This window comes from Daldinia decipiens (genome assembly GCF_022478715.1).
Source record: "Daldinia decipiens strain CBS 113046 unplaced genomic scaffold F4813scaffold_1, whole genome shotgun sequence".
Classification (NCBI taxonomy): Eukaryota; Fungi; Ascomycota; class Sordariomycetes; order Xylariales; family Hypoxylaceae; genus Daldinia; species Daldinia decipiens.
The window spans coordinates 1,064,044-1,074,527 of NW_026054544.1; the positions used below are offsets into that span (position 1 = coordinate 1,064,044).

Genomic DNA, 10,484 nt, shown 5'->3' on the forward strand with positions numbered 1-10,484 from the left:
GAATATCTCAGCTGGACGGACGTCTGAGACCTCTATGGGATTGGAGGTATGTTCAAGTGTATCTGATGTTCAAGTAAGCTCGAGTTTGAATAAGGTTGTCTGATGGCACAATACATGTACGTAGGTTGATTGGAGATAGCGGGTCGGTCACAATAGGTATGTAGCTCTCCTGCAGCAACGTTGAATGAATGAATTGATAGAACCTTGGTCCGGTGACATATGAATGTTATGTTATGTACAATACATAAAAGCTCACCCTTGAGCTGCATAATGCATGTACATGGTACCTCTTTCAATACCTAATGGTCTTCCAGCATCCACATGTCCATCAGCCACAGCATTTTACCTCTAAAATGAACTAGTAAAGGGACTACCTGTTATGTACAATAGGTTAGGTTAGTTCTCTGTGGCTAGGTATTGTATTGTACAATACCTAAGGTATCCTTCAACTGTAAACCCGCTGTAACCCCACTGTAGCAACCGCTGTACCACGATGCAGAACCTGGGGTCTGGTGCCCCCTGCAGAATGACTTGTGATGTCTGACCAATGACCACTGGCACTTGATGCGGTCGACTGGAGGTATTTTATTCATGGATACGTTGTCGCTGCATGTATAATAAGACCAGGTTAAACCATACTGGCATTGTAGGACAGATCAAGACAAGTCAAGTCAATATTGGGAAAATTATCGAAATTATCGAAATTGTAAAGAGATCTTTAAGGTTTTGCCGTCCTTCCCCAACAGCCGCCGGATTAAATTGAATCATCACCCCCATTACCCCGTTACCTCATTACCTCATTACCTCATACCCCTTAGAATAGAGTTTGGTACTTTCCTATTTTCTACCAAAGTCTCTTTTTCGCAACATTTAATCCGTTTTTGTCTTCTACCTGAAGTCAAGTATCACACATAATATCTTGTTCGCCTCACCATATCATCGTAATCATCCCTACCGTATTATACCAATTTCCCTTTGTCCCATTTCACTGTTGAGAGAAGGAGAGAGAGATAAAGCACTAATTGCCAACTCAACAAGTGCCTAAGCAATACCCCCTGCTCTTGCACCCGGATAGCGTCGACGAGTTCACCGCATCGCCAATTTGGTCTCGAACCCTGCGACTTACATATTTAGATACGTGTCGAACGTTACATCTTACGACTAGATCCGTTGGTTTCGTCCTCTTATTAGACGCGCAGCACTTGAGTATCGATTTACGCCTATTTTGTCGCAACTACGGATTGAGCGTGACAGGTTGAAGTCCTTCGAGAGTTACAGTCCCATGGGCAACCGAGGTGTTCTTTCATCTGGCGTGTATCGCAGATGACCTAGCCTGAAACTAATCGCAATGGGGATATTTGGCAACCTCTCTCCCGAAGGCACCATCACAGTAAGTTCTGTTACCTGAGAACCTCCGTTGTGTCTTTTCCTTTTACTAATATGTTCCGCCTCCTTTGACAGATTGGTATCCTAGTCGGCTTAATATCCACGAGCGTCCAGTCTCTCGGTCTCACTCTGCAGCGAAAGTCGCATATGCTCGAAGATGAAAAGTATCCACTCGAATTTCAACGACCGGCATATCGAAGGCGAAGATGGCAGTTAGGGATGGGCATGTTCATCTTTTCCAACATAGTCGGGAGTACAATCCAGATTTCAACATTACCCTTACCAGTTCTATCGACCCTACAAGCCGCCGGATTGGTCTTCAACTCTGTATGTGCGAGTCTAATATTGGGTGAACCTTTTACGCGATGGTCTTTCTACGGTACCGCACTCGTCACCACCGGGGCAGCCTTAATAGCGATCTTCGGTGCGATACCTTCTCCAGCGCATAGTCTACCAGAGTTACTAGATCTGCTCGGTAGATGGCCTTTTATCCTTTGGATGTCACTCCAGGGTGTACTCGTCATCTCAATGGCAGTGGTTATCGATCTAGTCAATCATCTTAGCAGCCTTTCACAAAACGCCAAGTTCCGGCTAGCCCGTGGTCTCGTATTTGGATGCATCAGCGGCATCCTATCAGCTCACTCTTTACTATTCGCCAAGTCTGCTGTCGAGCTTGTTATTAGGACAATTGCAGACGGCGACAACCAATTCGTGCATTGGGAGTCGTGGATGCTCGTGTTTGGACTAGTTTCTCTGGCATTAAGCCAGTTGTATTATTTGCATCGTGGATTGAAGTTGATATCCACCTCAGTATTATACCCCCTTGTCTTTTGCATTTACAACATCATCGCTATTCTGGACGGTTTAATATACTTTCGACAGACGGATCTCATTACACCTTTACACGGCGGGCTCATTGCATTGGGCACTGCCATCCTACTCTCCGGCGTTCTAGCGTTGTCATGGCGTCTTAGTGATGAACAGCATCCGCCCGCTGTCGGACAGTCGACCCTGACACCGGGATTAGGATTAGTTGACGACACAGAAGGAGAGGAGTCGTCTCCCACGGACTCGGACTCGGTAGGCTTAGTTGAAGAAGCTGTACCGGCTACCTACAACACCTTTGCGCCAAGTATCGAGACCGCGCCCCTCACGCCAGGTCGCAAACCCTCAAGTCGTTGGCACGAGCGTTCGGAGATATGGGACGAATTGGAAGATCAGGATACACCGAGACCATCGTTCACTAAATCCCGATCGATTACTGTGCCCAGCAGCGCCATCAGCGAGAATACGCCGTTAATAGGCGATAGGAGGGTAGTATCGGGGGAATCAACAGCTTCCCTGACTGCGGCTGAGCCTAGCGGGGAATCCCCGAGAATCTTTCGGCGCCGGAGAAAGTCGACAGGATTCCCAGGTTTTACGGCGCGCAAGCATATGCGGCGGAAGAGTTCGGCAGGTGCTGGGGTTCAAGATGCCCTGGGCGGAATTTGGAAGCTGAAGTGGTGGCGCGGAAAACGCGAGAACGGCTCAGATATGGCAGTAGCTAGCTCACCAGGAGGCGAAAGTGAAAGGAGGCAGTATCAGGATGAGCCGGAGGGTGATGGCGAGAATAGGGATCCTAATCAAAGGTCACGACCGAGGAGTCCTAGAGGCGATGATGCTGTTTAATTAATTAAGAGGTCCAACAGCTAAACTATACATCCATTTAAGGTGGGACGCGCCAATGATACACATGGGCAGGATAGCCTTAGCATTTTTTTGAGACAAATAAGACTTATCAAGCGTATCGCAAGATTCAAGTTTGATAGGTATTATATGCTTCACCCTTAGTCCAGTGAATATACTTGCTTTTACAATTTATATTGACATTCCCTTCTGGTAGTGAATATTTGACTAACCTTGCTTGCTAACTTGCTAATTGATAGGAAAATATGTAGGTTAGTATGTGAATGGCATCAAGATGGTGTCAGCCCCCGCCGGGCATTTTAGTTACATTATATAAAAAGCTGTCTCATACATAGAGATATATTTAGCTCACGGTACATATGGTGCCTCACATGATGTATCAATTCCAGCCCCAAGACGCAAGGCGTGGGATAGTCACTCGCATAATTTCCGCAGGAACCAACACACTCCGGTATGTTTGTATGAGGCTTGTTGGTGATGGGTGAATTTTCGTATTCGTTTAACTTGAGGTTCGGTAAGGCAAGTGAAGGGGAACCGGGATGTCTCGCTTTACTTTACCTAGGTACCTAATGAAGAAAGCTTCAATTTTTATGAAGCGTAGATTTCACTTCACTACCTCACAACTCAATCGTAGCATATTGTTTACTAACCTAGTTGATGTTCTTAAATAATGAATATTCTGCCCCCTCCATATATTGGCACACATGAATAATCGCAACCATAGACCAGCCCATCCCCTCTCACTCTGCAGTCTCATTTTCCCCGTACTATTTTCACGTCATGTAAACCAATGCCGACATGTACATAGATCTAATATTAAGCTGACCAATAAAGCAACGTGAGGTGAGCGTAGGGCCTAGGACCTGGCAAGGCTCTTAATCCTAGTTCGGATCTCTTCTAAGCAGAATGTATCGCGTTGGAATATGGTAGGCAATCTGACAACAGGCGATAATGTAACCAATAGTTCTACTCGCGTGCGGCTCAAGATGGAATATGTGTCGATAATTGCCGCTGGGCAGTAGGTTCATATATAACCTAACGTCAGCAATTGCGATTATTCATCGATTTCTTTACCTTAGGTACCTAATCTATGTTCTAACTTATGAGGTAGTCATTCAATATTAGGATATGTATGGAATGGGATGCCGCCATGGAGTTTTATGATGGATGACCTCATCAACATAATAGTTGTCCCTTTTCTTACCCTCTAGGCTCAAAAATGTTGTGATAGTCATGACCATCCAATTGACCAGTTGAATTATCGTAAGAGTAAAGTCCTTGTGTACCAAGAGGCTCAGGTCGAGTCCATCAACGCTCAGCCGCTATAAAAACCAACGCCATCAGGCTATGTAAGTAGCGTGATGGCCCGCTCCTAGAGGAAGAAATTCAGTCCTACGGTGAAATGTGTAGGTCACGCGAGATATCTCCTTGTCCTCATCGCTGACAGTTGACTATTTCCAATACGTCGTAACTCGTCCTTAGGTAACGTAAGCCGACTACCTTCACAGAAGACTAAGCTCCGGAGACGGCAAAGTCCAGATGGTCTAGTCTCTCGGTTTACAGATCATCGATGGAAATTATCGGCAATAGAGTTCTATCGTTAATATTGATCTAGGGGAAAGGCGGGATAAGCTCACTCGCGATCTTTGTCAACAATATTTCCCCTTTTCGTCTTGGTCTCCTACCATGATTGTCGTTCAGTCAGTCAATGAGTAAGCTGGTAAGCTGGAATCTAGTCCTCGAAGAATGGGGTCGAAAGAAGAGAGCGGTACAGATCCGGCGATGCGGAAGGAGAGAAACGCATGATCAAGTGGCAAGAGGACGCTACGAGGTTATATATATATAGCTTCGTACGAGACACTCTCAGCATCTAGACTTCTGTTCACCAGCAGTTCCGTCCAGCCTCAGATCAAGAGCTACATAGAAGCCTATCCCATCCTGCCAACGTTTCCTCATCATCAATCACCAAAGATCTCATTTTAGTACCTATCTACTAAACCACCACAATGTCCCCCTTCACCAACGCCCTGCTCCTCCTCGCCGCCGCCGCGAGCCAAGCCCTCGCCTACTCGGGCGACATGACGTACTACACGCCCGGCCTTGGGGCCTGCGGGAAATACAACTCGGAAGCCGACCACATCGTGGCGCTCGCGCCCGCGCAGTACGGGCACGACGCGAACCCGAACAACGCCAAGGTGTGCGGGCGCAAGATCAACATCCACTACGGCGGCAAGACGGCCTCCGCCACTGTCGTCGACAAGTGCCCGTCCTGCGCCTCCGGCTCCATCGACGTCAGCCCCTCCGTCTTCAAGGAGCTGGCTCCCCTGGCCAAGGGCCGCGTCAAGGTCACCTGGGGGTACTCGGGCAGCAACTCTGTCCGCGTCGAGGATTTGGGCGCTGGCGAGATTAGGCTCGAGCTGGTTGATGAGGTGAATGAGGAGTATGCGAACTTTGAGGATGCTGATGAGAGCGAGTTGTGAAGATGGAAGGTTTAGAGGTCGGTGAGAAGTTAATTGGTTGTTGAGATGTGAGGTTTGGGCGAGTGGGTGTTTAGAAACGGGATTAGGAGGAGGGATATAGATTGGTGAACACTAAAACAAATATCTTTCGTTAATCCTTCATATTCGCTACTAGCTATGAGTAGAGGGGAAGGACTAGGTTGTACATAAATATATACATATACATCGATTCGCATACCTAACCGATATCTTTCCGTGAGATCCTAGTAGCAACAATTATATTGCGGTACTAAAAAGAGCCCATCGGAAGTCAATAGAGATAGCGTAATTTAATCCGTCTATAAAGGGTATACATATGCCCAACCAGATCTATGAGAGACGAGAATGTCTTTGAGCTCTAGAGTCTAATACGCAGATTATGGACCTCGAACCTACCTAACATGCTGATTTACCACGACGCCTAGTATGCTTCTATAGATAAGAGTCATTGCTGAGAACACAAAATCTCGTGACCCCTTAATAGCACATCGTTCTGGCAGTCTCTTATAACCGCTTCCTTTTCTCAGCCTGATCCTTTTTCATGTTGAGCCGTCTTATCATCTCACGATTCCGGGGGTCTAAAAGACCCACGTTTCCCTCATCGTGGAACCAATGATAATCGGGTCCTAAGCTCTTCCTGTCATCGCCCTGCATCTTGACGCGCTGGACCTTTCTAAGCCTGTTTAGACCGTACTTGCACACCCAAAGAGATATTACGATGGAAACACCCGTGACCATAGCGAAGCCCCAGTGCGTCTCTTCGATGAAGTTCTCGAGGTTCATACCGTAGAGGCCGGCGATGAACGTGCCCATGGCTAGGCCTAGTGTTCCAACGCTGAACTTTAATTCTAAGAGCATCAGAGAGTTGCGGTTTGCATCTAGAATTGCCCGGACACTATATTGCCGTTAGGTTAATATTACGGGCCTAGCTAGTTGAGTTATTCACTTACATATCTTCGGTATTTCGAATGCCTGATGTCAGGTTTTGTGCTTCCTGTACGATTTCATCACAGATTTTATGATACGACTCTAGCAGCATCTCAACTTCGGTGTGATCGTCAAGTTCTCGATGGATGTCGTGTGTTTTCTCCGTAAGATACATCGAAGCTAAATCATCATCGGCTTCGAGAAGTTCCTCGATAGCCTCACGGACAAGTTTAGCCTTTTGTACGAAAGTGCTCACTCGTTTAGAGAGTACGAGGAGGATGCGTAGCTTGTGCCGATCAATGTCATCCTCAAGCTCGCTTAATATACGGATTACCGGGTCGCGAACCGCTTCGAAATCAGCTTCTAACTCTTGAGTAACAGACTGGAGGACAGCTTCCAGAGCTCGAAATTCGTAAGGAAGACCTCCATTCCCAGGGGACGACTTCTGCTGGAGCTTTCCCTGTAGGTCATACATGAAAGCCGACTGGGGGTAAGAGGCTTTGGAGCCATATACGTCGAACAGTAAGACGCGATTGTATTTAATGAGAACTTTGAGGTGCAGAAGATTAAGCAGAATAGCAGTCGGTCGAACGAGGATGTGTGGTAGATTGGACGAGTCAATCTTTCGTAGATCACGAGGCAACAAGCCGAACTATATCGAATTAGCTAGGTACCTAGTTAACAACGATTGAATATTAATAGGATATACGAACCCTTGCAATTAGCTCGCTCTTCTTAAATTCGCCATCAACCAGTATAACACTTCCATTCTCATCAACTTCGGTACATCGTAGCATTGGTTCTAAGGCCGCTTTTTGGCTGAGCTGGCGCCTATTGTTAAACATGGAGCTACCATCAGCGCCTTCTACATCGGGTAGATCATCTGGCTCTAAAGGGTTGGAATTTTTCGCTCCAAAGCCCCAAAGTCTCTCTCGCCAAGAAGGTGGACATGGAGGAGGCGGTGGTCGGTTCGAGGAACTGTACCGAAGGCCTATATTCGAGCAGAAGTATGGGTGATTCTTTGGGCGAACTGTTCTCGAAGCTTTGTAGCACCGAGTTTGTATGAGCGCATCCAAATCTAACATGCCGGCTTGTAATGGCGCATCCCGAGAGGTCTCTACGGTAGTCCCCAATCGCAATGAGCTTCTCTGGTTCTTCCTAGCTGTGCATAGTATCCTGCGCACAGGCTGACCTAGTCTAACGGCACGGCCATGGTTGGGGCTAAAGAAGCTCAGATTTTCCGATTGTAGGCGAAGAAATCTTAGAAGCCTCAAAGACGGGACCGGCAGATGCAGCGACGCCATTGTGAGGGTCATCTAGCAGTGAAATAGAGAGGGTTACCAAAGCTGAACCGAGTATCTTGCCATTGTATTTTTATAATACTATACGTGGGATAAAAGATGAAAGAACGTATAGATGTGGGTGATTTCTAAAATTCTAAAAGTTGGAATACGCCATTCGAAGTTATCGCAGTGTAGCTTCTGAATTAGACGCGCGATAAGAATTGATATTTATCGTTAGACCCGCTTAGGCCGCTCAGACTTCGGTCCGCCTAGTATCCCGGCTGATTGGGACTGGTGGGGCTGCGTGGTAGTATCTACCTATGTACCTATGTATTACAGGTCTCTGGGATGATAATTAGTAGCGCGGCGCTAAGTGGAGAGGTTTAACCAAGTATAGCTAGCAGGTAGCTTCACATATAAATTTATATGTAAGGTACAAAATATCAATGGATAGATCAACTATTCATAGCAGTATTTTATCCAAACCTACATATAGATATTCGGGAACAATTTTTCGGTTCTAAAAAACATTAACGTTGTGTACTATTATATACAAATCTATATGTAAGGATACTTACTAGTTATGTTTGGTTAAACTACCCACTTAGCGCCGCGCTACTAATTATCATCCCAGAGACCTGTATACCTACCTTATGTAGGTAGAATTTACCCGAAGATGTCCCTCATTGTTTATGACATCCATGTACCTAGGTAGGTACTCACTATTTCACCATTTCACCATCTTCATCCTCGTCATATTACATAGGCTATCATTTTGCATCTGACTTAAGACATACCCGTGAATTTTCTAGGATTCACATTATAAATATTATCATTGATTGCCCCAAGATTTTCTCAAGTTAACCAATTAATATTCTCCACATCCCTATTAATGGAGTTAACTCCTATCAAAGTCCGCGGTAAACGCCGTCTTGGTAACGAGGCTGTCGTCGCTATACCTAAGATGAGATCTAAGGCCGTTGACAAATCAAAGCTACACAAATCTCAAAGATCTCGCGAATCAAAAGCATCATACCTCGAGAAGATACCGCTAGAAATACTCGAGCGTATTCTATGGTATAGCGAGAACGTCAACTTGCCCCGTTCTAGCCCTCTTATTGGACGCCTCCTATCCGGGCGTTCTACTCTACGCGAGACTTTCATCGTAGCCTTCCAACCTACCTGGGACGCTTGGTTTGGTTGTATCGGCTATAGACACGACTCTACCCTTCCTGCCGAAGGTAATCCCGACTTCCAGGTAAGTCCAAGCCTATCCTGTCTCCATTTATAATTTGTTAATCTCAGAAGTCCGGTCTCCTGGAATATCCATGGACCAACATCTCCTTTATTCTTGAATCCTGGGACTTTTACGTTCAAAGATTTGCGAAGTTAGAGCAATCTGAAACCAACCAGCCTTTTCACCTCCAACATATTAGGATATGGGGTGATCCGGATAACCCAGCCAACGCCATGACAAAAGACTATTCAAACATAGTAGATTCCCAAAAGGCGAGCCGCTGTTTCTTCCACGATTATGCTGCCTTCCGGACGATTGAGGAGCATATCGGATATTATCTCAGGACGTTTTACACTCAACCAATTAACCCTACTTTTCTAGAAGTACACAAGGATACTCGAATACCGGATTCCCTATTTACCTCTCCCTACAGTGATGATAAGATTCAAAAGCTGTTCTGGTTGGTTCGAGGGGGCGCTCGTTTATCTCCTGATCAGACGTGGGAACTTACCCTTCAGAGCTTCCGCGATGCGGTGCCGGAAACATTGCCTCACGTTGGCAAAGTCAATCTCACTATGATCAGGCTACTATATACCCTAGGAGCCTACCAGACTTGGCCCGAACATGTCAGTACTGATGAAGCTGATAGGATATATTCTATCCTGCGCAAATTCATTGGCGGGTCAACAGCTGAGATCGCGGCTAAGTATGAGTATATATTTCGGATGTTGTATCGAGGTTAACTTGACCCGGCTAGCCCTTATTCCTGGTTTAACGACTCTTGGATATATGGTTTGGATTTAGGTCCAGGTTAGATTTTTCAGTCCTAAACCAGAAGTCCTTAGTCCACTGGAACGCAACTGTATTAATTAGAAGGAAGCCACTGTATTTAACTACCACTAGTAAGATTGATAGTAGTTATGCTTGTCCACTTCGTATGCTCCTAGTCATAATAAGATTGATACACATAACGCAAATGCTTAGAATACAGTGAATGCTGAAGCGAACTGGGTTCCCCGTGTGCAAGATGAGTGCAAAGAAGTTCTAGCTCTTCCTCCGAACCTTCAAGACAACGATATTCCTCCATTTTCCTTTTCTCTTGTTTTCAATGATGTTCTCATGGGTACACTCGCCAATGAATCTTACACATACACATATCCTTTTTTTCCTGCTTTTCAAATATGTCTCTAACAACGCGCGAATATCAAACGATCAATATGCCACTTCTCTGTACAAACAGGCAGAGAAGTTCGAACGGCCGATCCAGGTAATTTACTCAACAGAGATTCGCCAATTGAAGATCACGGGAAGACGCGTCAGGTCCTCCTTGTCATCCTTATCAAGGCGCTCTCGGATCTTCGCCTCAAGAGGCCACCACAACTCCTCGTCGAGACCGCCGTCAAACTCCATCACCAGAGCGTGGAAGTGGCCACCGGGAAGGCGATGGACCCACTGGACATCGCGGAT

General features: G+C 46.1%; 4 protein-coding genes across 4 annotated transcripts; 3 read left to right on the plus strand and 1 right to left on the minus strand.

Moving 5' to 3' along the window:
- Positions 1–641: 641 nt before the first annotated feature.
- Positions 642–3,246, plus strand: F4813DRAFT_342129 (uncharacterized protein). Its single transcript, XM_049241363.1, has 2 exons — positions 642–1,390; positions 1,462–3,246. The coding sequence occupies exons 1-2, from the start codon at positions 1,349–1,351 to the stop codon at positions 3,052–3,054; spliced, it is 1,635 nt and encodes a 544-aa protein (XP_049104809.1). The 5' UTR covers positions 642–1,348; the 3' UTR covers positions 3,055–3,246.
- Positions 3,247–5,078: 1,832 nt separating this feature from the next.
- Positions 5,079–5,552, plus strand: F4813DRAFT_384426 (RlpA-like double-psi beta-barrel-protein domain-containing protein-containing protein; the record flags this gene model as incomplete). The annotated part of the gene is made up of 1 exon (XM_049246088.1): positions 5,079–5,552. The coding sequence occupies one exon, from the start codon at positions 5,079–5,081 to the stop codon at positions 5,550–5,552; it is 474 nt and encodes a 157-aa protein (XP_049104810.1).
- Positions 5,553–5,749: 197 nt separating this feature from the next.
- Positions 5,750–7,962, minus strand: F4813DRAFT_342134 (cora-domain-containing protein). Its single transcript, XM_049241364.1, has 3 exons — positions 7,211–7,962; positions 6,521–7,149; positions 5,750–6,465 (listed from the first exon to the last, which is right to left on the minus strand). The coding sequence occupies exons 1-3, from the start codon at positions 7,811–7,813 to the stop codon at positions 6,075–6,077; spliced, it is 1,623 nt and encodes a 540-aa protein (XP_049104811.1). The 5' UTR covers positions 7,814–7,962; the 3' UTR covers positions 5,750–6,074.
- A 556-nt stretch (positions 7,963–8,518) lies between these two features.
- F4813DRAFT_342136 (uncharacterized protein) lies at positions 8,519–10,018 on the plus strand. Its single transcript, XM_049241365.1, has 2 exons — positions 8,519–9,038; positions 9,089–10,018. The coding sequence occupies exons 1-2, from the start codon at positions 8,673–8,675 to the stop codon at positions 9,758–9,760; spliced, it is 1,038 nt and encodes a 345-aa protein (XP_049104812.1). The 5' UTR covers positions 8,519–8,672; the 3' UTR covers positions 9,761–10,018.
- The last annotated feature ends 466 nt before the right edge of the window (positions 10,019–10,484 follow it).